The 25,544-nt window shown below is 54.4% G+C and overlaps 1 protein-coding gene across 5 annotated transcripts in view; it reads right to left on the bottom strand.

The window, feature by feature from the left end:
* Nucleotides 1-25,544, bottom strand: part of RALGDS (ral guanine nucleotide dissociation stimulator) — a 54,590-nt gene that overhangs the window by 2,324 nt on the left and 26,722 nt on the right. For 2 of the 5 annotated variants that reach the window (XM_064727434.1, XM_064727432.1), the window contains exons 2-16: nt 5,492-5,602; nt 4,891-5,084; nt 4,467-4,541; nt 4,149-4,342; nt 3,652-3,773; nt 3,304-3,519; nt 3,082-3,185; nt 2,671-2,755; nt 1,935-2,012; nt 1,754-1,840; nt 1,444-1,476; nt 1,167-1,288; nt 946-1,041; nt 600-801; nt 54-413 (exon numbers count right to left, since the gene is read on the bottom strand). In XM_064727434.1, the coding sequence (XP_064583504.1) occupies nt 54-413; nt 600-801; nt 946-1,041; nt 1,167-1,288; nt 1,444-1,476; nt 1,754-1,840; nt 1,935-2,012; nt 2,671-2,755; nt 3,082-3,185; nt 3,304-3,519; nt 3,652-3,773; nt 4,149-4,342; nt 4,467-4,541; nt 4,891-5,084; nt 5,492-5,602 (2,079 nt within the window). Of the gene's footprint in view, nt 1-53; nt 414-599; nt 802-945; nt 1,042-1,166; nt 1,289-1,443; nt 1,477-1,753; nt 1,841-1,934; nt 2,013-2,670; nt 2,756-3,081; nt 3,186-3,303; nt 3,520-3,651; nt 3,774-4,148; nt 4,343-4,466; nt 4,542-4,890; nt 5,085-5,491; nt 5,603-20,619; nt 21,014-25,544 lie in introns of those variants that run through there. The other 3 variants (XM_064727431.1, XM_064727433.1, XM_064727430.1) reach the window with 3 other exon arrangements.

The following is a 25,544-nucleotide window of genomic DNA, read 5'->3' as shown; positions in this document are numbered from 1 at the left end:
GCCCACATCCAAGCAGCACAAGCCACCCACCCCTCCCTGGGGATGTCACTAACCAGGATGCTCTTGTACATGTTGCCGTTGTCCACAGCCAGGCTGACTCGGATGATGCAACAGTCGTCGACCTGCTGGTTGTAGAGGGGCAGCGAGAGTGAGGAGTAGCTGGAGATGCCGGAGACCGAGCGCTTGTGAGTGCGGGAGGCCGTCACCGGCGTGGAGGAGACGGAGGAGGAGGAGGCACTGCTGGAGCCTGAGCCGATGCCTGACGTGTCCAGGGAAGAGAGGGAGGTGGATTCCCAGAACTGGAGGGCAGGGAGGAGAGGGGATGCGGAGGACACAGTGGGTTTAGCTTCTCCATCGGCCACAGACGGGGCGTACCAGCGCTGGGGGAGGGAGGCCAGAGGGATCTCACTGACCTGTGACAACGGGGGACCGACACAGCTACAGCCACCGGAGGCACCAGAGCCTTGCCGTGCTGCCGGAGCAGCCCCCGGGCCCCTCGCCTGCTCCCCCCAGCCCCAGCGCCAGGCAGAGGTGGGACAGTCCCCACAGCATGGCCACAGCGGCCCTGGGACCCCTGGACCCTGCGAGCTGCCACGTACCTTCTTCTCCTGGCAGTCGGGGGACTCGGGGATGAAGCTGATGTTGATCTCCTCCACGTCAGAGCTGCTGGAGCCGGCAGAGGTGACACTCACTGAGTCAGTGGCATCCCCACTGCACAGGTACTGCCCACACTTGAGCTGGTCGAAGGATTTCGAGTGGGAGCTGCCGCTGGCACAGGGCTCCGTGCTTGGTGGCTGCCGGCTGCCAGGAGAGAGGCGGGGCAGGTGAGAAGGGAGCAGGTGAGGCTGCATTTGGCTGGCAGGACAGTGGCCATGCCCAGCTGGTCCCCTGCAATGTCCAGCCAGAGATGCCCCACGCTGGCCCCACCTCCCACCAGGGACTCACTCGCTCCATCTCTTGATGATGCCCGTGTTCTTCTTGGCCTTCAGCGTGTTGCTGGCTGACTCTGACAGCGGCTCAATCTCACACGACAGCCCATAGCTGGGAGGGGAGAGAGGAGGGTTTGAGATCCCTGTGCTGCCACCAGGTGTGAGGGACAGAGAGGGGAGCAGGGGGCAGCTGCTGCTGTCAGAGGAAACGAGTGGTGAGACCTCCCTCTCACTCACCTCTCGGCCTCGCTGAGCCGCTCCAGGCTGTGGAACCACTCCACAAACTGGTCCTCCTGTGTGAAGCTGTAGTTGTTGCAGGCTGACTGGAGCAGCTTGATCTGTGCAATCACTTCGAACTCCTGCAGCAAAGGGAAGCCATGAGACCAGAATGCCCTCCCACAAAAGTGAAGGACACAAAGGAAAAAAGGAGAGGGATCAAGTCCTAAGTGACTGGCACAGCCTGGGATTGCACCAGGCCAGCCCTGCTGAGCAGCTGCCAGGGCAAAGCTCTCACCTTCCTTCTCTTCTCAAAGTTGATCAGCCCACCCTGGAAAAGAAAGAGATGAAGGTCAGGATGGAGCAGGCAGAAGAATACTGCTCCCTCCTCTATCTCTATATTGCTGCCACTGCAGTGGGATTAACCCTGCTGAGAAACAGTAGCCCATTTCCTTTGGAGAGAGGTGGATGGGCAGTGTTGGATATGGGATGTGGGATACAGGATGTGCAGTGTGGGATACAGGATGTAGTGTGGGACACAGGACACAGCCTTCCTTTTATCAGCCCAGGCTCTGGGAGGAAAGGGAGGACAGGGAGAGGGTACATACATCCAGGAAATCCTTCATGGCCGTGTCCAGCATCACCAGGTCCGTCAGGAAGGTGCCAAGGTAGGGAATGGTGCCCTGCATCACACCCTGTGGGGACAGAAGGGACAGAGGGGTCAGCAGGGCTGGGAGCAGCCTGGGCAGCTGCTGGGGAGGGGCACAGGGACAGCCCTGCCAGACTCACCATCTCTCGCTGCTGCTGCTGCCGCTTCTGAGCCCTCTTTGGGTTGATCTCCAAGGTGGCAAATTTGGATGTGCCCTCCTGGATGGTGGGGAGAGGTGGGATCAGCACAGGTGGGAAATGGCACTAATACCTATTAGCTAAAATTCACACCCATTTTCATTTGTATAACTTTCATTGTAGGAAAGAGGAGGGAATCAAAGCTTTTTCATGGCTCACAGAGAGGAGAGCCTTAGTGGACAGGAACTGCTGCTCTCATTTCTGTATAAATGCCTCCCTAATGGGATGTTTTGTTCCCTTTTGCACTTTGTTTCTTCTCAGTCCCTAAACCAAAGCTAGGCTGGGATCTGTGGAGAAGTTCCACATGGAATAAGGGCATTTTTGCTGCAACCTATCACCAACTCCAGCACCACACCTGATCAAGAGGACTTTGCACTGGACTGTTAACATGCAGCTGCCTCTGGGGACAAGCTGTCACCTGGTGTTCTGGATCCCATCCCAGTGCTTATCTGTTCCCTGAATTGATTTGCCAGCTCCAAGTAGTAAGTTTTGGGCAGAGAAACAGAAATTACAGCCTTGATCTGAAAACCCTGCCTGCTCCCCAGACTCAGCACACCCTGCCTGCACCCATAACTGTGACTCCAGCAGCTCTGCCAGGGATTTAGCCTGTGGCTGGAACACCATGGAAAGCTGAGCTGCCTGCCAGGAACAGGGCAATGAGGGTTCTCCTTCCCCCTACCTTGATGAGAAGCTCCCGGCTCAGCGAGTGGTTGTTCTCGTCGGAGAAGATCTCGGAGAGCTCGTGGAATGTGCGGAAGCTCTCCCTGCACAGGGGGGACAAGGGGAAAAGTCAGAAATGCTGCCACAGTGGGGTTTCCTCCTTGGGCTCTCTTCTGCTCACCCCAATGACCCCAGTTATGCTCAGCTCCAGCTGGGCCTTGCTGTTTGGGAGCTATTCCAAGGTGTTTCACACAAAAGGGTGAGGCGTTTTTATTTCCTCACCCTCCTGAAATCCCTGACACCTTACACTGGCCCCTGGGTTTTGGGCACACTCCAAGAGGCAATGCTGGAGTTGAGGTGATCCCATAGACACATCCAAGTGCCACAGCACATTATTCCCCTTGGAAGCAGCCCTGCAGGAGCTCCTTACCTCAGGACCTCATCCCAGGTTTTCTTGAGCCGGTGCACGGCGTTGCACTGCAGGGCTGAGAGGATGGCTCGGAGGGAGGAGAAGTTCTTCAGGATGCGGCACTCCTGAGGGCAGACAAAGAGATAACAGGATTTGGGTTAAAAAAAGCTGGAGGATATGCTGGCATTCCAGCAGGGGAAAAAGCTCATCCCTGGGGTGGAGGTGGGAGGGCAGCTGTCCTACCCGAGCCACTTCGATCCACCGCTCCACCACCTTGGCCCTCTGCTGTGGCTTCAGGGACCTGTCCCCAAGACAAGTGGCAATGACACAGTTGGCCACGCTGTTGAACTGGGAGACCGTGGCACGGATGGTGGGGGCCAGGTGCTCTTTGCCCTTCTTGTCCCTCTGGGACCAGATGCAGCCCAGGCAGTGGTAAGGCACCACTTTCTTGAACAGCTCCTGGAAGATAAAGGGATGGAGAAGGGTTTCTTGGTGTTCTCTGAGGAGAGAACAGGCAAGAAGGAAAAAGGATGGGAAGAGTCAGGACCGTGCCCAGAGCACCACTGACCCAGCTGGTGGGTGACTACTCACAGCATCCATCAGTGTGAACTGCTCTGCCACCATCTCTGGGGAGAAGGAGAGGAAATCTGGCTTCCCATCACTGACCCCGTTCTCTTCCACCAGCTGGAAGGTGCAGCTGCTGTGGTCCACAGCTGCAGGAGACAAGGGTGAGGCTGAGCACTGCAGTGCCCACACCAACCCACGCCAACCCCCTACAGACACCTACACCCCACCTCCCTAGATCTTCATCCCATCTAGCTTTGCACCTCCAGCAACAAGGCTCAGATAAAAGGATAGTCATTTTAAATCTGGGTGCAAGTGTCTACAGAGGATTAAAGGCAGATTAGCTAATCCACTTAGAAATTCCACTCCTCCTGCAGTTGGATTGGCTTCCCAGTGAAATCCCATGTAGAATTCACAGGTGTTCAGCCACGTGGCTCAAGTTTTGGAGACCCTCGATGCCAACCAGCAGCATTCCCTCCACCTGCAGCCCCAAATGAGCCCTGCAAGCCAGGGGAGCACCCCACCTTCTGCCTCGGCCTCGCTCTGCTCCTGCTGCTGGAACTGGGCCAGCAGGATGCGGGCTCGGCGCTCCAGGTCGGAGCCGGGGATGTTGTGGCGCACGTAGGAGATGAGCTGCTTCAGGCAGGCAAAGTCGGGGGGCTTGCGGAAATCCTCCGAGTACTGGTCCAACCAGGCCCCCAGGATGGAGGAGATGGTGCTGCAGGAAGGGGGAAAACACAGGCAAAGGGAATCAGGTGCCAGGAGAAACCACAAGCCCAGGGGCAGCGCTGGGATGACAGATCCCTCCCAAAGAGCTGCCAGCACAGCACAGGCAGACTTACTTCTTCAGCTCCATCCTCTCATCCACAGTGTGCCTGGCGTGGTCCCCATTCGCCTGCACGTGGAGTTTGCCATACCTGGTGGGGCAGAGGGGAGGCAGTGAGCACCCTGCACTCTGCTGCCTCTCAGAGCAGCCTCTTCTCCCTCCACATCACCCCCAGCTCAGCCACAGGGTCAGGATGAACCTGCTATGCAGTGCCCTGCTCCCCTCCCTCTGCCACAACCTCCCCACTACAGGAAGGGAAGCAGCCAGCACTCGCCACCTCACTGGAAGAGCTCCAGCTTTCCATAAAGTTCTGTCCTCCCTGCCCTGTCCCAAAACCCTCACGCTGATGGAGCTGGGAGAAGCCACCAAACCCCCAAGGCATTGCAGCAGAAGATGCTGGGGCTTTCCTGGCCACCCCCCAGCTGTGTTTTGGGGCTCACCTGTTCAGCAGCAGGTCCAGCACTTGCTTGGTGGTGGCGAAGGCCCGGTAGGTGCACAGGAAGATGGTGACATAGGTGGAGTCATTGCCCTTGAAGGCTGAGACCAGGTACTCCACCAGCTTCTCCAAGGTCCCGGCTTTGATCGTCCGCACCTTGCACGTCTCGTAGAGGTTTAAGGCTGACTCATTCTCAAACTGCCAGGACAGGAGCAGAAGTCAGTGGGCTGGGTGAACACAGACACCATCAAGTGCAAAGTGTTCCCAGCAGCTTCACAAGGTCAGGTCTAGGCTGGGATCCCCACAGGGATTTTCCTTTCCTGGGAAAGAAAGGCTGAGTCTCCTCAGATATCAAACACCAGCAACCCAGCTGAGAGGACCTGAGCACTTGGGAAACCCCAGGAAAGGCCTCAGGGTTGCCAAAATCCAGATACAAATCGGAGTTGCCCTATTTTTCAAAATGGGGCTGTGCAGATTGTTTCACCTGTACCCCTTCCCATGCAGTAGAGGGCAACTCCCACTCCCTGCTCCCAAATCAACACATGATTCCCGTGGCAGGGAAACATCTGAATCCTGCCCTGAGGCAGGGGGAGCCCCCAGCTTACCCCCAGCCAGCGCTGCCCTTTGTTGGCCGTGTGGTGGAGCTGCACTTTCCGGAGGGATATGCTGTAGATCACACCATCCTCCAGCTCTTCTCCAATCTCCTGTGTGGAGCTCTGCATGGAAAAACAAGATACACCATGAGATAAGGGGAGCAAAGCGTGGCAGAGACGCTTTTGTGGCTCCTGTGAGGGATCCCAGCAAGCCAAAGGCAGCAGCTGGCTGGCAGGGAGTCTCCCTCACCTGCTCAGAAATGCAAACCAGGTGACACCAGGGTGTCTGGCTGGCTGAGCCTGCCCACAGTGGAGCCAGGACTTTGGGAAGCTGCTCTTGGTCTGTCCCACATCCCCTGGCTCCATGTCTCAGCCCTTCAGCAAAGCCAGTGCAAGGTGGGACCCCTCACAAGGCAGGGAAGGGGACAGTGACAGCACAGCCCAGTGCCCTGCCCTGGCTGCTGCCCTCTCCTGTGAGGTGACATTCTGATCTGAGCAGAATCTCAGTGATCTGAACCAAGCACCCTGGTGCACTTCCCTAATAAATAATAATAAAAATAACAAAAATAATAAAAATAATAATAAAAATAATCACTGTCAAACCAAGCTGCCCACGGCACAAGGCAGAAATCCAAAGCTCAAAGCTGGGGGGAAATCCCAGAGATCTGCACCAGGGTGGGATCAGGCACAGCCAGGATCGGTTTGGACACAGGGTTCAGGCACCTCTGGGTGACAGGCACCCATGTCTGAGGCTCCCATTTCTGCTCTGGAGGATGGAGAGCACCAAGAATTTGTTGAGGAAAGGGGTGATGCTTCTCAGGGCAGGTCCCCAGGCACAGGCCTCCCCCAGCACCACACACCAGCGCGGGCTCAGCAGCAGCTCCGGCCCCACAAGGACAATTTGGTTCCCTCCTCCTCCTCCTCCTCCCTAACCACGCTCTGCTGAGTCAGTGCCTCCCTTAAGGAGATTTATCCAGATCCTTTTAAACACTGCAGGGATCTCCCCCGCCCTCCGTCCCCCTCACCAAATGGCAGGACATGGATGAACACACACCAAAACCCAGAGCTCAGCAGAAGGAGAAAATGCCTGAAAGCTGTAAGCTGGTTAGAGGGGGAGGTGAGCATCACTGGGACACAAGGCTGTGGGGACAAACGTCTCCTGCCAGAGCCAGCTCTGAGCATTCACAACAACACACTGAGGAAAAACTGCCATGAAAGGATTTAGGATGGAGCCCCAGAAGTGATGCTGCTCCCTGCAAAAAATCCTCCCCAAATTGCCTTGTGTATATGGGGACAGCCACACCAGGCTCAGAAGGGGCTGCACACCTCAGGAAACAGGAGCAGAACACAACCTCAGGATCCTGAGCTGATGGATCCCACGTGCACCCAAAACACTCCTTTATCAGCCCCACCACAGCAGTGCCCACTGCTCTGCTCTCACACCCTGCTCAGGCCAGGGCTGTTCCTCACAAGGAGTCAAGGCAGCACAGCCAGCCCAGAGACTGAGGGGAAGCTTGAAAAAGCCTCTCATTCACAGCTGCAATGAATGAGGGCAGAGAATCCCCCTGGGCAGGGTTCTGACTTTTTCACTTTCTGCTGAACCTGCTTTTCTCACTTCATGCCAGACTATGGAGAGGGTTGGTTTGCTGAAGTTCAAGGAGCTGTGAGGTTCTGCTGTGAACATCAGCAGCCTCTCCCAGAGTTCACTGGCTTCCAGAGCAACCCTGAGAGCACCCACGTGAGGCAGCAGACACCAAACATCCTTCCTGGCACCTGTGTCTGTCCCTCTCTTGTTCTCTGGGATAAATTATGGCACAAATTTGTGCTCAAGTACACTGCCCTGGACCTTGGCACAGCTAAAGCTTTGTGTCCACTCTGGATCAAACATCTACACTGACAGCACCTGACCAAGTTGGCCAAGCTGTCTTTCTTCCACCTTTAGATGCTGTTCCTAACAAAAACAAAAACAAAACAAACAAAAACCAACAAAACAAACAAAAAAAGCCACGGAAATGCTTCCCAGTTTTTCCTGGGCTCTTTCCCAGCCTTCATGACCCAACCTGCATGTCAGCCCTGCCCCTGTGTTCCTCCCACTTAAGCTCTGGGTCCAGCAGGACCAGAGCCCTGTACAGTCTAACTCAGAAAAGAGATTTGGCTGGGCAGTTGTAAACCCCAGACGAAAATATCGAGAAAAATCAGATGCTTGCTGACATGCAATTAAATTCATAAATTAAATCATATGGGAGGAAAAAACCATCTCAGGATCAACCCATGAATCATTGGCAACCGCTGTGCAACTACAGTGGAAATTATTGCCACAACTGCGCAGGGTTCTCACTCTGCATTTCATGTCACGTGCAGGGGATACACCCCACTCCGATGTGCAGAAAAGCAAATTTCATTTCCTTCCCATATCCAAGACTGTCAGATTCATTCATTTTTTGCCTTGCTGACTTGTGCGATATCCCCCCAAGTTCCCCCTTTGCAAACCACACACGAAGGCCACGGCTTCCCAGCGGTCTGCAGGCTCCTGCCAAGAGCCAGGAGAGCTGCTACACTGGGACATTCTAAAATTTGGCTATTTATATTCCGCGTGAGCTTCCTCTTCCCTGCGGCTGCTCCTGCGAGATGCTGATTGTGCATTCCGCGCACGCTGGTTAAAAACCAACCCAAAGCAAAAAAGCAGCGGCAGGATGGAGCCAGAGGAGTCTCATCCCAACACCTGCACCAAGCACACGTTTCTCCCCTCGCAGGTGATGAGATGAGATGGGAGCAGGGCAGGGACAGAGTCAAAATCTTGAGCTGTGCTTTATATTCATGCTAGCCACCCAAAATCCTGCACTCACATCAGCGAGTCAGCCAAAGCTGAATGCCTTCAAAATGGTCTCTAAAGAGTCAGATGAGTGCTTTCCTTTGCTTAGATGATTGGAAATGACACTATTTCAAAAGATGCAAAGCAGACAGGGCCTTGGAGGCAGCAATCACTGAATATTGCAACAGTCCCTGCTCCCCAGTGCCTGCCCTGCACATCTGCTGGAATTTTCTGCCCCTCAGTTCAGAAGAAGGGAACATGAGTCAGGCTCAGGCAGCACACAAACCCTCCTCCACCTCAGCCTGAGGGTGAGACACAGGTGAACAGCCCCTTCTGTTGGCACAAGGGATGAATCCAACAGGCCCAGGCAGTGCTTTAAACATCTGCAACAAGATTTGATGGTTATGGCATCTGCACCTTCCACCAGATTCATACAGGTGGGACCTGGCAGCCCAGAAAGTGAGGTCCAACACATTTCGAGATGGGCACCAAGAAATGGAGTACACAGAGAAAATGAAGGTTTGGTGAAATCCTGGTTCTCTCCACACACCAGGAGAACGGGGCACAAGGAAAAGCCACATGTTCAACTCTCCCCCGTTGTGCAGAGCAGAGGCTCTTGCAGAAGCAGCAGTGAGTGAACTCTGCAGGAGTTCATCCCCTGAAATATGAAACGGGAGCCCGCACCAGATGGCTGCCCTGGGCCTGGGGACTGCCTCTTCCAACTGCAGCCAGCCCTGGAGCTCCCACTGATGGTTCAAAGCCTTTGTGACTACACCAGGGAGGAATTCCTGCTCCGTGCAATAAACTCTTCTGCTCTCTGCTCAATGTTCTTGTACTCGGCGTGGTGTCAAACCCCACGTCTTCACACAGAGGATTAATAAGGAGCTCTAAGAGATGCAGCCAAGGTTTGTGAGCCTGGAGGAAGGGTGTGAGGGACCCTGAGAGCAGGCACAGAGCAGCAGCAGCAGCAGGGACTCTGCCTTGGGCTCTTCCCGACGGATGAAAGGAGGGGAAAATGCAAAAACCAAACAGCAAAGCAAAACATTGGCTCGGGCTCTGCGTTTTGGAAAGTGTTTGAGCTCAGTCACAAAGGTGGTTTTAGTTAGACAGGAGCAAAGTGCAGGATTAAGTGTGAGCACGGCTGCATCCCCACACTTACACACAGACAATTACCCAACAATTACCAGGTCTTAAGAGCTCTGCTCCCACGTGCCCCAGGTTAGTGCACTGGCCTCCAAAGGCACAAAAATAATGAACTGTTAGTGGAAAAAGGTATTAATTTCAGCACACGTGGAGGAGGCACAACTGCTTAAAGTGCTTTTGCTGATGCTCTCTGGGCCACAGCTGGTTTAACAATCAAGATATTTGTGTTACTCTGCTCCATTTTCTGTTGAGTTACACAAAATTCCTGTTCTACAGACAGGTACAGAGCAGCACCAAGAGTATCTCTGCTGAATTCAAAGGGGCTGCTGCTACCAGCCACAAGAGAGGAGCAGACACTAACCCAGCCCCTGGGAAGCCAGGAATGTGTGCCTGTTGGGAATTAACAGAGACAAGAAAAGGCAGAGCTGAGCCCCAGAGACGTCACCAGGGGTTTCCCATTGAAGCTCTTGCACAAGCTCAAAAGAACCCAATGAAAGGTGGTAAAGCCAGGAGCAGCAAGTGGGGGTTTGTTCTTTACAATCCCCAGCCCTTTCTCAGAATAATCCCTTCCCACTAGCAACGGGAAATGGGCCTTTCCAGAAACAGAGGAAACCAGCTCCAGCATGGCCCACGTCCAACACCAACCCCCAGCTCACTTTCATTTCACCCCCAGGAGCAAACCCTGAACCCCTGCAAGGAACAGCAGCGACTCTGGGACCTCTTATGCAAAGCTGAGTGTATGACATTATGTAAAAGGAAATAGGAAAAAAGTCAGCCCCGGGTAGTGAAAGGAAAACAAGCTCAGTTCTGTGAACCGAAGATAAAGACCACAAAAGCAGAAGCACCCTCTGTCCTACACGTCCAAAATAAGCACACACAGCACAACACTCTTCCCCCCATGGGGACTTCCAGGCAAAAAGCCCTGAGGTGGCTCTTCCCCCCCAGCTCTGCCTCGAGGGATCATTCACTCCTGGCACTCACAGTTTCCTTCCCCTGGCTGTGCTCAGGAAGGCTCCAAGGACTACCCCGAGTGCTGAGGAAGCTGACAAACATCCCCTGCTTTAGGGGAAGGAAAGGTGCCCACGCTGCTGACTCACAAAATGTCCTTTGGAGCAGCAGCCTCACTGAGGGCAGGAGCACTTTGGCTCCAAAACATCATGCCAGCCATGGGTGTTAAACTGTTAATTCCCAGCCATGGCGGCACTGGGGTGGGCAAGTTCATCTCCCACTGTCTCCTTTCCCCCTGCTGATGGAGCTCAGTGCGCTGCCACAGCAGCCCCTGCTCCCCATGCAGAGATGCCCAGCAGAAACACACAATTCCTTTGGGTTTTCAGCACTCTCTGCCTTCCTTCCTGCCTGCTCCGAGCTGCCTCAAACCAGGACCGATTCCAGCAGCCCATAAAAACACAGCAACAAAAGGGGAAACAGGAAAAGAACAGAAAAAGGGCCAGAAGCTGAACTCAAACCCACCATGAAAAAGGGGTGGTTTTGCCAGGCCAGTGGCAACAGCTGAGGGCCTGTTCTCTCCCCAGCAGATGCTGGGTTTTCCTGACACTCTGCTCCAGATGTTTCAGCACAGAAAGCTGTGCCCCAGGAGAACAGCCCTGGAGCCAGAGCATCACCCAGCACCACGATGGGGCAGAGAGAAAGAGAAAAAGGGGTCACATCACCCTGTATCTGCCTCTTGTAGGGATCTTACACCTCCTCCCTCAGGCTCTCTGGGTCCTGAGGCCAACGGCAGCTCTGCCCCTCTGTCGGTGACCCAGAGGGACCCAAAGGCAGCCTTGCCCACCCTGGCAACCCAGGGAGAAGGGAAGGGAAGCTGGCAGCTGGGTTGCAGAGGCATCTTGTGACTCACACGCAGTGAGTCAGTGGCTGGAGCGAGGATTAGGAGCTCAGTCCGGTCCAGGAACGAGACAAAGCAGATAAGCAGGATTCCTCCCCCATTTGCTCCTGGTTTGCTTTTAGAGAAAACCAAGAGCCTTCCCACGTGGAGAGACTTTTCCCACTCTTTTTGTGGTTTGGAAATCAAAGGCTCTGCATGGCCACTCCATCCCCAGCCTTCAAGGGGCACGATCAGGGTGGGGAAATGCAGGTGCTGGGGGCTCAGGCTGACAGGGGGACGGACTCCCCAGGAAAAAAACAAACTCCAGCCACAACAGGGATGACTGATGAACTGCAAACCCTGAGTTTCCTACACCCAGGAAGCCACCACCCATTTGCACCCCATGTGGAAACACCACCCCGTGTGTCCCCTCCCAGGGGACGTGCTGGGATGGGCTCCCCTCGCAGCCTATTCGGAGAAAATTGAGTGCAGCAGGTTTTGCTTCCTCTCTAAGTCGATGGAAAAAAAAAGATCCCGCCGACACAGCAGATCTGGCTCTTGCTCCACAGCCCTGAGCCCCGTGCTGGTGATGGCCCTGGAGCATCCCTGCCCGGAGCCAACGCCTCTATAGGGGCAGGCTGGGAGCAGAGGGACACAGCCCTGCTCACAGAGCCACTGCTGCACCACCGGCTCGCCCACACCCCCGGGGCATTACTGGAAGTGAAACCAGAACGGCGCGGCTGGTGAAAAACGGTGCATAAAAAATTAATGCAGGTACTGCTCTGCGAGGTTAAATAAAGATCGAGCGGCTCGTCCCGAGTCATTCCGGCTCAGAACAAAAAGGGTTTGGGTTTTACTGAGGTGGAACAGAAAAATCTGCGATAAAAACATAACTGAAACAAGATCAAAAACTGATTGATGTTTTTCTGGGTGTACAGTAGCACCTGTAAGTCACATGCAACATGACAGTTCCCCAGTGCCTTGTTCAAAAGTGAATTTAAACATGAGGGGTGGCCTGAAGAGTTCCAGCCTGTCCTAATGCTATTCCATCAATTCCACCTCTGGAGCAGGGCCCTGGTGCACCAAATGTGTTATTTCTGGGGCAACAACAGCTGCCAGGTGTGTTGGGGAAGGGATGGAGATGAGGTTGGCACTCAGAGATGATGCTCCTTGAAACTGATTGGAATAGTCACAGCTAAAATGTCAATTCTGGCGTCACACATGTTCACCAGGACACACAGATTTGTTCCTTGTGGCAGCTCCAGGGCAATGTTTGTCCTTTTCATGCATCAGCACCTGCAAGTGACTCCAACTTCACAAAAGCCTTTACATTCCCAGAGATGCAAAACCTTGAACACTCTCCAGCTCTCAGCCCATGCAGCCAAAGACAGCCAAAGAAACCCCTGTCTCACCAGCCCAGAGAGCTCAAAAAATTTGTCTTAAGAAGAATCAGTTGCAATAAAATCAGCTCTTTTTGTCAAACCTGCTCCTTGCCCTGGCACATCCATATCCTGCATGAATGAAGTGCTCACCTGGGCACACACAAGGTGGGATGTGCAGGAAGAGCAAAGATCACAACTGCCAGATCCCAAACTGACACTCCCAGAGAGTTTCACCCCACAGCACTCCCCAGCAGCCTGGTTAAACTGTAAATATAAATGTCTGTGCAGTAACTCTGCAGCTTGCAGAGGGGAAAAGACAGCAAAGCCAAAATCTCCCTGGAATTCTGAAGGTGCACACACTGGGGGCTGTCCAAAAGCCAAAGCCTTGCTCTGGCTGACAGAAACAGCACCTTACCCCTCTGTTTCCATTTGAACAAGGTTAATTTCAATCTAGCTCAGACACATCTTCAGCTTAGATAAACTGAACCGAAATAAACCCCAGTGAAATAAACCCCAGTGAAATAAACCACAGCAAATAAACCCCAGTGAAATAAACGTGTCCACCCATGTGTTTACTCTGCCTTACGTCAACCGGCCTTCCCTCCACCAAACCCGGCATGACCAAACTGGGCAAAGCTGACAATCCCAGACCTTTAGGGACTTTTCCTCAAAATCCCATACAGAGAGGATGCCCGGGGGGCTCTGCATGCCCTTATCCCAGCCTGGCCCGGGCACGCTGTGCCAGCCGGCTCGATGGCACCGCCGGTGGCACCGCGACAGCCTCGGCTCACTCTGTGTGTGCGTGTCTGCACCAGGGTGACCCAGTAAACAGCTGAAGCAGAGAAAATGCAGGAACAATCCAGCGCAGAGGGGCTGGCAGTGAAAGGACGAGAGGAATAAATGCGGGGCTTTGTTCTCCGGCCGGGATGACGCGCGGCTCCTCCATTTGCTGCTGGTTTGTGATTCCCGGGACCAGCCGGGCTCGTCCCAGCCTCCTCCTGACACCCGCAGCCCCAGCGTGTCCCAGCACAGCCCAGCTGCGGGTTCCAGGCCATTCCCTTCGCTCCGAGGAGATTTTCCCTTAGCGGAGCATCCCGCTACTCGCTCCCCTCCCTCCAGCGCCCGTGGGAAGGTGGAGGAGGCAAGAGCGAGCGCTGCTGCTCTGTAATCAACAAAATCTCACCTTGGGAGTATTACTTAAATAGGTGTCAGCGAGGCAGGAGGTGCGACAGGAGCGGGTGGCAACATGCCGACACCTGGGGGGGAACGGGATGCTCCGCCAGCTCCCGGTGATTTCCACAGCTGAGGCAAATGAGATTGGACAATTAACTGGCACCTTTGGGGAGAAAACCACTTGGAAAGGATAAAAATCGCGCTGTTGTCAAGAGTCTGAACACACAGCAAAGTGAGGTTTGGCCCCTGTGTGCCAGATCTGTGGCACAAGGAATGCAGGTGCCCAGGCTGGGAGGACAAATTCCATCCCCAGACCCTCAGCCCTGCTCTGTAAGTGCGGGTTTTTGGCCATGGAGCACTTCAGAGCAGCTCAAACATCCACAGGAGCCTGTTCCTCCTGGCCACACACCTCAGTGAGCTGGTACACACACGTTCCCATCTCCACTCATCTGCTCCTGCCACCCTGCCTGCTTCATCCTCTGGCATTAGCAGCCACAAGTGAACACTCCTGCAGCCTGCCCTCACATTTAATAAAATTATTTTGGGATACCCAAAAAGCTGAAGCGCACAATGACTGGGGCAGCATCAATGTGAAGAGGGCAGAAGTGCCAACCTTCATCCCCTGACTCCTTCCCTTTGATGTTCCCTGGATTAAGACCAGCCAAGCCTCAAACATCCCCATCCTCCCAGAGCTGACTTTTTTGCTGAAAAACACACCAAAACCCACGGGAATGAGGACTGGGAGAGAAGGAGCTTGTGGAATACCCCCCCAAGAAGCACCTCAGGGAAGAAGTGTTTGTTATGACACCGCTGTGAGCCATAGCTGCGCTCTGAGTCACCCCAGCAGTGCCAGGGAAGAACCAGCCAGGCCTGTCCTGTCCCTGTGCCAGCTCTCACTGTTGCAACAGGGACAGAATGGAGTAAAGCACATTGTCTGGAAACCCAGAAATGCCAGTGAGTGTCACCAGCAACGGGCACCACCAACACACTGCTGAGCACGGGGCTGCTGAGCAGCAGAAATGCAGCTGGGACCAGATAGCCATGAAAAATGCAACCAGAAGCAAACAAACAGCAGCTTTTGGAGGAAAAATAGCAGCATTTGGAGAAAAACTGGGCTGCTTTAAGGTGATAAACCAACCTGGAGGGTCTGCAGTGATTGTTGGGGTCACGCCACCAGCCCCAGCTCACATCCCCCAGCTCCCAGGCTCTGCTGCTGCTCCAGTGCACAGAGCCAGACCTTGCCACCAGCTGAGCCTTTCAGACAGCTGTCTGACCAAAATCCCCGGGGTTTCAGCCTAAAGTGGAAGGTGAGGTCCTGAACCCCCCAGGCACATGAAGGTGGAGCTTCAGCATCCTTCCCACAGCTGAGCTTTGCCCCTGGCAGACCCAGGCCAGGTGCTTTGCTTTGCCCAGCTTGGCTAAACCCTGGTTTCCTGAAGTCAGTTCCGACTCCTAGAGGTGAACCCAAAGCAAACACACCATTTCACAAACACACTCTGGCTGGAGCAGGAGCCTGGGGCAGGCTCTCAGCTTCAGAGTCTCCATGGAGACCCAACCACTGCAAGGAGCAGGGAAAGGCTGTGTGGTTTTGCTCCATCACATGAAAAGAGGTTCTGGTAAGATGAGTAGCAAGCCCTTGGCAAAGCAGGTTTCCACACAAGCCCTCAGTTCAGCTGCTGGACTGTGGTTAGCAGAAAGCAAAAAAATAACGCCTCAGCATTCCAGATGAGGCTGCCTCCGATGAGTTTCCTCTCCAATCTGCTCTGTTTGCAATTCAGACCAATTTTTTTCCCCTCCCATCCGCTCTGAGGACTCGGCTGGTCCCCAGAAGGCAGAGCCATCCCCATCCTGCCTCTGCTGAGCCCGGGGCTCCCCAGGCAGCTGCTCCCAGCACCCCACGTGTGCAGGGAAGACGCCCTTTCTCGTCCCAGCATGTTCCTGACAGCAGAGCTCATCCAAATACCATCGGTGCAATGAAAACAAACTGCTGAGGAGCCAGCCGAGGCTAAAGGGCCACGCCAGGAGCCTCTGTGTGTGTTTAATCTGCAGTGACACTCAGCTGTCACATAACTCCTGACCCTCAGGTAGAGGGAACTCGGCGTTATCTAATGTGAAAGTGCTGCCCTACAAGAACCCGGGTCAGCACAGCCGAATGCAACTGAAAACCAGAGAGGTGATTTGCATAACATCACAAAAACAAACCCAAACCAGGTGAGGGACGGGGTTTGGGGAGCTGCAGAGTCACTTCAGGGCTCAGGAGGAGAGCAGTGTTTGCTCAGCACAGCCCATGCTGGGAATTGGGAAAGGACTTTCCTGGCACCTCTGGCAGGGCTGTTCCCAGGTGTTATCAGAGTAAATGCCCTTCTGCAAACCCCCTGTGCCAACCCAGTGCCCAGAGCAGCCCTTGCAGCTCTGCCCCTGCTCCGACCCCCTCCCCGTGACTCCCCGGCTGGGATTACTGGGATTACTGGGATTAGTGCTCCGTGCTCAGCACTCCCTTTCCCCAACGACTCAGGAGCAAAGTCCAAATGCATTGTTACATTGGGGCTGCTGTGAGGTGCAGGTGAGTCCCCACCTGGGCACCGAGACACGGATAACCAGGATATCCAAACACCCCAGTGCTGCTGCTGTTCCCAGGGATGCTCCCTCACAATTCCAGCGTGATGCTTCCTCCTGGGCACCAAACCCCACTGCCAGCCTCACCTTTCAGCCCACAGATGCTTCTCTCTGCAAAACAAAGACCCCACCGACCCCTGGAACAACAGACACACACTTGGGAGCAGCCACGGATGCTGCTGTGGGATCTAACCCACGCAAAATCACATTAACCTGTAAAATTACTCAGTCCCACAACTCAACTCCTTCTCCCCAAGGCCAGAGGAATGTTTCAAACCCCAATCCTCCCCACCAAAGCAATGCACAAACCCTGAGCTGTGCTGGAGCCCCCCGGGGCCCCCCGCCAGCAGCTCAGCCAGCTTTGTATCCAAATCCTGCTCCTTAGCAACCACATTTTTTTCCCCCCTCTTGCTGAGTCCGTGGGAGATGAAGAAATATTTGAGAACTGAGACAGCCCTGCTGCAAGGATATATTTAAATAAAAGGAGCACGGACGTTTGGAAGCCAGGCATTAGGCAGCTCTGGAGATAAGGGTGTTAGAGAAAGTGTGAGCAGGGCAAACCCAGCCTTTAAATGTGGTCTAGAGTGACCTAAATAAGCTCTTTCCTCCTTCAATTACTCTCCCCTCAGGGGCACAGAGAGCTGGGAGGGGAGATGGAGGAGCTGCTGGCCAGACCAGCTCAGGGGGCCCTAAACCAGGCAGAGCTCTGGCCCTGAGAGTGGGGTGGTCACAACCAGACCCCAAATCCCAAACAGTGCTGGGTGCTCAATGAGACCCATCCCTGCAGGCACAGCTGGCCTGATGCTCCTTTGGCTCATCACACCCCAAAGCCAGGCCCAGGGAAGTGGGGAAATACTCCAGGAATAGACAAATAATCTGCATTTATTTGCCCCTGCCTGGTGATGCCACCCTGAGAGCCACAAAAAGAGAGGCTGCAGTGGAGCAATAGTGTGATCTGGGCCACGGGGCTGAAGCTGAGCGATGCTGAAGCACAGGGGTGGCCTGGGGGGTGGTTTGCCCATTCAGCCTGTGAACAAACACAGATTTCAGTTTCCAGGGCTGCCAGTCTGGTACTAAATCCACTAAAATCTGAGCGAGACCCCAGCATGGGGATCCCCACCCTTATGGAAACGTGGCACAGCAGCATCTGAACAAAACAATTATTGCACAAAGTCATTTGGAAGCTTCTCTCCAGCTTCTCCTAACCCTATCAAACGATAATAATAATAAAAAAAACCCCTCCCATCTCTGTTATTCCCATCCTGCATCAGCCACCAACAATCAGCATCCCAGCCTGCTCCAGGCCTCACCAAACCCCTCTGGAAGGGAGCCAGAAGGTCCAAGAAATACCAACAGATGATGCTCATCTGGCAAATTGCAGGGGACATATCAGGTTGTGCCTGGGGGAGGAGAACAGGCTGGGGGAAAAGGATCTTATTCCAAAGGCACCATAGGAAGTGAAAAGAAAATGGCTTTTAAGAGATATCTTTGCCTCTCCCTCCCAGCTGTAAAGAGCAAGCGCTGACCTATGAGGCATCTGGGCTGAGCAATTCAAGTTTTCAAGGATTCATTTAGCAACTGAAAATCTCCTAATTGTTCAGAAAACAAACACAGCCAGAATTACAAGGACTTTTTTTATGAGGGCTTTTTTTTTTTTTATGAGAGTCAGCCCAGCCTCCTCAGAGGTTCAGCAACATCAGCTGCATGAAAGTTTCACTCTGTGTCATCTGCAGTGGTGTTTTAGGCCACTCCTGGCCAGCAGGACCAGGAGGGCCACCAGATTCACTCTGTGGCTCCTGCTGGACTGGGAGGATTGACAGTCACTGCTGAATATGGAACGGACTGGAACTGAAAAGGTCAAAACAAAAGGTCTGCAAAGCTGCCCTGTCAATCCCCCACTTGAGACAGCCAGTTTAAATTTTCCATCCCCCGTGGTTCGAATCCTGCTGAGAGCCCTTGGCTGCCAGGGCTCACCCAGTGATGCTCTCGGATGCTGATCGATACCGTTGCTGTGGGATACAGGCCAAGGCTGCCCTGCTGCCCTCCCCTGGGGGCTCAGCCAGGACCAGAGAGAGCCACACTCCCTGCATTCTGCCCAGCAGCTTTCCAGGGAGCCTCGGTCCCCTGTGGGACCAGACTGTGCAGCCAGGAGCTCTGCCAAAACCAGCACAGCTCCCCCTGATGAGGTGACAAAGGTCCTGGGGACTGTCACTGGGGCTCAGCAAAGCGCTGATGGTCCCTGGGGGATCTTATTCAAATAATCTGCTTTCTCCTCTCAGTGCACAGCCTGAGGATTGCAGCCCCGCCAGGCCAGCACAGTTGTCACAACAGTGACACATTTTTTCCTTTCCCCAGTCATGCAGTGAACACCCCGTGCATCCCAAAGCTGCCCAGGAGGTCACAGTGCACCCCTCTGGGCTGCCCCTAATCTCACCATCGCTTGGAAGTAGGAAAAAAATAATAAAAAGAAGGAATTTCTCTATTCAGGACTGGGAGGAAAGCTGGAGGGATGCTGGGGCTGTGCTCTGACCATTCCCAGCACAGCCCAGGGCAGAGATGTGGGCACAGACAGCTCGGGGGGAGCCCTGGCTGGCAGCTGTGCCCGTGCCAGGCTCAGGTGAGCAGGGCTTTGCTCAGGGCCATGCAAAACCTCCCTCAGCCCCATCATCCAAGATGCTCCAAATCCCCCCTGAGCTCCAGAGCCTCCTCCAGCCGGGCACATCGTGTCCCCTGGGATTAGAGGGGCAGCATGCTGCATCACCCCCTCTTTTTCCCCCTCTTTTTTCCCCCTCCCTGCTCCTGCTCTCCCTGCCAAAATCGCGGCCCCTGCGCCTCCCGAGGCTGGACTTCCTGCCAGGCATAACACGAACCAGATGATGCACTCCAAAGCATGTCAGCACGCCCACCCCCAGGAGAGAGCAGCGGGGAGGGGAGAGCGGCGAAAACAAGCTGGATGGAGCTGCCACGAACCCTCCCGGAGCTGGGGAGCTCGGCTGCCACCAGGCCAGAGGTGAAGCGGAACAGCCTGAGCTCATCAGCCCTTCCTGAGCAGGACTTTCCATCCAGCAGGTTGCGGGCTTGGTTGTTGGGGAGAAGGAGGCGCTGCCCTCCCCGGATATCTGCACAGCAGCCGGAGAGGTTTCAGCGGTGATTCCCCCCCTTCCACCGCCCCTTTTCCAGCGGGAAGCATCCAGAGCAGCACATCTGCAGCTGGCTCTAAATCCCAGCAAAGCCAGACGGGCTGACCCTCGCTGCTGTTAACCCCTGCACCGCCAGGGCTGCGGCTCTGAACAGCAAAACCTTCCTCCTGACACACCGTTTGCTCCCCACCAGCGACACTCCCATCACACCGATGACGATCATCCATTACCGAGATAAAAGGCCCAGCTCTGACTCAGATTATTTCGGCTGCCTCCACATGCAGCTGCCATCAACAAAGCGCTCGGGCCTCGCTGGGACCAGGCTGACTTTGAGCCACCCGGGGGTCGAATCCAAACAAGCACAAATATTTTTGCATCCTCCAGGAAAGTCATCCCGATGCCCGTAACCTTCCCACAGGACGCTTTTGTGGTTTGGACAAGCCTGAAGCCTTTAGAAACAGCTCAGATCTGAGTAGGCTCCTGCCTCCCGCAGCCAAAGTCTCAAATAAAATATGAAAAGCCCGAAGTTTTAGCAATCTACCTCTTTCCCTGTGTGCTTGGAGGGAGAGCATCTGGTTTCTCCCTAGAGTCCCACAGAGACTCACAGCAAAAAAAGCCAAGTAGGGGCACCCATTTGTTCAATAAAATGAAACACCTTAAGCACCCAGAGGGCCCTACAAGAAGGCTGGTGAGACTTTTGCAAGGGCATGGAGTGGTAGGATTTAAGCTGAAGGAGGGCAGATTTAGATATTAGGATGAAATTATTCTCTGTGAGGGTGATGAGGCACAGGCTGCCCAGAGAAGCTGTGGCTGCCCCTGGAAGCGCTCCAGGCCAGGCTGGACGCTGCTTGGAGCAACCTGGGCTAGCGCAAGGCATCCCTGCCCATAGCAAGGGTGGGGAGAGATAATTTTTACGGTCCCTCCGAACCCAAACCGCTCAGCGATTCTGTGTAACAGCATTCTGCGAATCACCCTGCGGATGCCCACAAACTCCGGGGCCAGCCCTACCGAGGCAGAGCCCCCCAAACCCCCCCAAAGCCCGCGCTCACCTCCAGCGGCGGCAGGTCGGGGTCGAGCTGCGTGAAGCTGTGCAGCACCACGGGGCTGCTCTCTCCGGCCACCTCCAGCCTGACGCCGCCCCAGAGGCTCCGGGCCCGCCGGCAGCCCTCGAACATCCTCTCGGGGCCGGCGGGGCCATGCTGCGGCGGGGCCCGGCGGCGGCTCACCATCGGCGGGGCCGCCGCGCCCGCATCCCCGGCTGCCCCCAACCCCGCCGCCGGCCCCGCCAGCCCCCCCGGCTGCCCGGGGAGCCGCAGCGGGGATGTGCGGGCGATGCTCGGCGGAGAGAGGAGAGGAGAGGAGCGGAGCGGGGCAGGCACGCACGGAGCGGGGCTGATGTCACGGCGGGGCAGGCACGGAGCCGGCTGGGCTGTAAAGCTCGGCTGGGTTTCCTCCCTCCCTCCCGTCCCTCCCGCAGCCTCCGCCCGCCCTCAGGGGCTGGCCCGGCTCGGCTCGGCCCCCTCGGGGAGGGGGAACGGGGATGGGACGCGGCGGGTGTGAAAAGCCCCGAGGCCGCGCAAAGGGGAGGAGGAAGATGAGGATGATGGTGATGGAGGAGAGGTAAAACCGGCGAGAACTGCTAAGTCTTGTATCTGAGTATAAAACCTCACTCTCCTTACTTTCTCCGTACTCACATTAGATAATAGTAATCCAATGGTTTCAGGAGCTTCACTTGGCGCAAGTCCAATAGTAATGGACCTCTCACTAGTCCTAAACACATTCATACTCTTAACCGTCTCCACCCCCATCCTATTTCCACTTCTACCCAACAACCTCCAGAACACCCCCAGCACAATCACAAACACAGCCAAACCCTCCTTCTTAATCAGCCTAACCCCAACAGCAACCTACATCCACTCCGGAACAGAAATCCTCACCTCCTTCTGAGAGTGAAAATTCATTACAAACTTCAAAATCCCCATCGGCCCAAAAATAAACTTTCTACTCCCTTACCTCCTTCCCCATTGCACTGTTCGTGTCATGATCTATCTGTGGGATGGGGTGCCCGGAGCTCCAGCCTCAGCTGGGTGGGGCAAAAAACAAAAAAACACCGGGTTTGTTTTTTACCGTTGATGGGAGGGAGCAAAGTCACACAGGTGACAACGGCTCTGGGCGAGGAGCTTTGTGTCACCGGGTGCTCCTGGAGCACCTGGGGCTCACACACCCAGCCAAAGGAAAAGTGTGAACTGCCAGCCCGTGAATATCATATCAGCACGTGTTTTCATCCCAGCGTTATCTCAGCCCATGAGCTCAGCTTGGTGACACGGTGACAGCGCTGCGGGAGCAGCGGGCAGTGTCCCCTGTGACCCCCTGTGAGTCAGTGCCAGCCCCCCAGCACAGGCAAAGGGGGGATCAGGGGCCAGGACAGTGCTCTGAGCCCAGCAGGGACTCCGGGAAAGCAAAACGAGCCTGGGGGACAGCAGGGCTGCAGATCCCGCTTTAGAGAACCCCTGCAATATAATTTTGTTTTCAGAGGCAGCGAGAAATGAGCAAAACTGTTTGTGATTCATCAGCCCCCTGTGCTGAGCACTGCGTGCTCCAGCCCTCCCCTGCTCTTCCCCTTCTCTCCTCACAAACTCACAAACTGCATCCCAGGGTCGGGGCAGTGCTGCTGACACCACCAAAACCCGGATTTTCATGCCTCAGCTCCCTCTGCAGCTGAAATAACATCGGCCTCCCAGGGCCTTGCAGCCCTGCAGCTTTATTTCCAGCGAGGATGGAGCCAAGGCTCACATGTCCAGCTCTGCCCAGGGCACCAGCAGCTCCTGCCCGGGCAGGAAGGGATTAACAAAGCTGCCAGGCCGTGATAGGCTTCCAACTGGAAAGTTTACCAGGCAGAAGGATGAGCCAGGACAACGTGGCCTATTGTCCTGCTTTATCTGGAGCCAAAGAGGTCAGAGGGGACTTCCTGGACATGCTGGGAAAGGGGACCCAGCCCAGCAGCAGGGCCTCGCACTGCCCTGGCAGCCCCACATCTTTGGGGGCAATAGACACAGTTTAACCTGCCCAGGCACAGAAATCCAGCTCTGATCCCTGCCCAGGACACCCTGCAGTGCCAGTGGGTCAGGGCAGCTCTCTCCACCACAGGAGGATGTGATGCTGCTCCCTGGAAAGGTGTCCCCAAGCCCCACTGACACCTCATGCAGGAACCACATGGCACGGCAAGATGTGCTGTGAAACCCAGAGCTGTGCATCCCTTTGCTCAGGACATGCTGGAATCAGAGGCAGGGACATGCTGGAATCAGAGGCAGAGATATCCTGAAATCAGAGGCAGGGACATGCTGGAATCAGAGGCAGAGACACGCTGGAATCCGAGGCAGAGATATCCTGAAATCAGAGGCAGGGACATGCTGGAATCAGAGGCAGAGATATCCTGGAATCAGAGGCAGGGACCTGCTGAAATCAGAGCCATGGACCTGCTTTCCAGCAGAAATCAACGTTGCCTCTCCAAGCTGTGAAATATTTCGGAGGGAGACTCTGCTTTGCTTCATGTTTGAGTCTTAGGGCAGAGAAATCACAGCCCACCCCTGGAACTGCTTGGCAGGGCTCGAGGGCACACAGCAAACAACAGCAGCACTCATTTTCAGCTGGCAAAACCCTCCCAGAGCCTCCAGCTCCGTCTGACCTCTGCAGAAAGATGCAGCTCTGTCTGATGGGCAATTTTCAGCATCCCTCAGTTGACCACTAAAGATGGTTTCAGGGGAAAAACACTTCTGATAATGGATAATAAATAATATAAGGCAGGAAAGCGACTGCAGGGGTTTAAAAATAGCCAGTCAGTTTCCTCTCTCCTCTCCTGGGAACCTTCTGGGTCTGAAAAGCAAAACACTCAAAGCAGGGTCAGGAGCCCAAGTTCAGGATGTTTGCTCTGCCTAGCTAACCCCAAACACTCAGAGGCAAGGATCTTGAAAATCATGAGATTCAAAACAAATGACTTTTCAGGGCTTCTCATTTGCCTCTAAGCACACAGGTGAAAGGGAACAGGCAGCATCCCTTCCTCAGGTTTCCCTCCAGAATTCTTGAAGGTCAGGAAATTGTTGCAAAATGGGATTAATTGACATGCACGTGACTTCAGGGATTTAAGAAAAGGATCAGTGCTTGAGTGACTCATTAAAAAAAATATACTGTCAATTTGCACTTGGCAAACTCAGCCAGAAACTTTTCACAGCACGCTGAGCTTTTCCATGCCATCTGTAAATGTCCCATCCATTCTGGCAGGCCCAGGAATTGGGTGCTGTGAGAAATCCACCAATTTTTGCCTTTCCAGCCCTCTGAAATCAGCTCTTGGCTGGATAAATACAAACCCACATGCCCAACACTGGAGCAGCTCTGCTCCTCTGCTGCAGCCTCCAGCCTTTCCTGCAGGGTCAGCAACATGGAGAGGGTAACACGGAGAAACTTTTGGCAACTTTAAGCCAGTTTTCTGGTTTGGGAATCAATTTGGGTCAATCTGTCATAGTCAGGACCTGCAGATTCAGACTGAGTTAATAACTGGGCTCAGCCTGGACCCCGAGTTGTCTCTCCGCAGCCTGTGGTGTCCCAGCATTCCCTCAGCTCCATCCTCCATCCCTCCTTTGCTTTCCTCTCCCTGCTGCTGCTGAGTGGGGCTTCCCAGCACATTTCCTACAGGGCAAAACCCACAATGACCCAGATCCTGTGCTCAGTGTTCCTGTGGGGTTTTTTTTTTGCCACCAAGTGAAGGTGCCCACCCCAAAGCGTGGCTCACAAACACTCCCACAGGAGCTGCTCCTGCCTGGCATCAGCTGCCTGCAAACAACCCAGTGCTCCTGCCAGCACCCCCAGGGCAGTGCCAGCACCCCCAGGGCAGTGCCAGCCCCCCAACAACCCCACATTCCCTTTGAGCCCCAGTGAAACCACAGCAGGACTGATGCCAAGAGCTGCAAAGAGCCGATCCCAGACCCGAGCAGAGAAGGCAGGAATCACCCTCACCACCTCAAAGTGAGCCCCTCTGGAGCATCACACATCTCCAGCTCTCACTGATGGACCAGAGAGGGACCCAAGACCCAAAGCAGCAGCCTCTGAGGGGAACTGGGCTGCTTTATGTGGGAGCTGCAGCGTTATCCGGCCTCTGTCCCAGCTCTGGCACCAGCTCACAAGGCGAGTCTGTGTCAGGCTCTGACACGGAGCCCTCAGCACTTCCTCCTATTGTGCAGCTGGGGAAGCCCTTTTTCTTGCTGTTTTTAAGGCATTTTAGAGGAAAAGTGCTACCTAGTTACAGGAATTACTAACTGGAGGTTAGGCATTATGAGCTAGATCAAAATGTTTTGGGCATTCTGATTTTAATTGGAAAAGATTTTTGTTTTAACTGCCCAGGCTCTGCTGGAAGGGCATTTTATAAGAAATAGTAGTAGTTGTAATAGTAATAATAATAAGAATAGTATAATAATAATAATAATAATAATAATAATAATAATAATAATAATAATAATAACAATTATAACAATAATAACAATAGTACAGTAAACAACCTATCTGTTCCACTTCAGGATGAGGGGGAAAGTTTGAGCAAGAAGGGAAAACGATGTCACTGCTCTGTCCATACAATCTGTACAGAGATGTGAGATTGGGTCCCCCCAAATTTGGGAACCAACAGACCTCAGACCCTCCCACACCCAATTCTCACTCCCAGCATGATCAATGCCCTGATTTAAGCAGATTTTAGATGACAGCCACAGCTTACACAGATTTTAGGAGGTCCTCTGCTGAGTATTTCAGATCCAGGGCAGTTGGATCACTCTGCCTCCAGGTTTTGGGCATTTTTTGGAGCTGTTTTTGACAGAGCAGGCACTGTGAACTCGGTGCTGGCAGGGAGGAAGGCTGGCTCAGGCTCTCCTGCCCCTTGTGCCTTTCCCCAGCTGCAGCACCCCTCGGCCAGCCGGGTTAATTTGGGATC

This window comes from Zonotrichia leucophrys, chromosome 17, assembly GCF_028769735.1.
Source record: "Zonotrichia leucophrys gambelii isolate GWCS_2022_RI chromosome 17, RI_Zleu_2.0, whole genome shotgun sequence".
Lineage (NCBI taxonomy): Eukaryota > Metazoa > Chordata > Aves > Passeriformes > Passerellidae > Zonotrichia > Zonotrichia leucophrys.
This window is presented reverse-complemented; position numbering and strand designations above follow the sequence as displayed.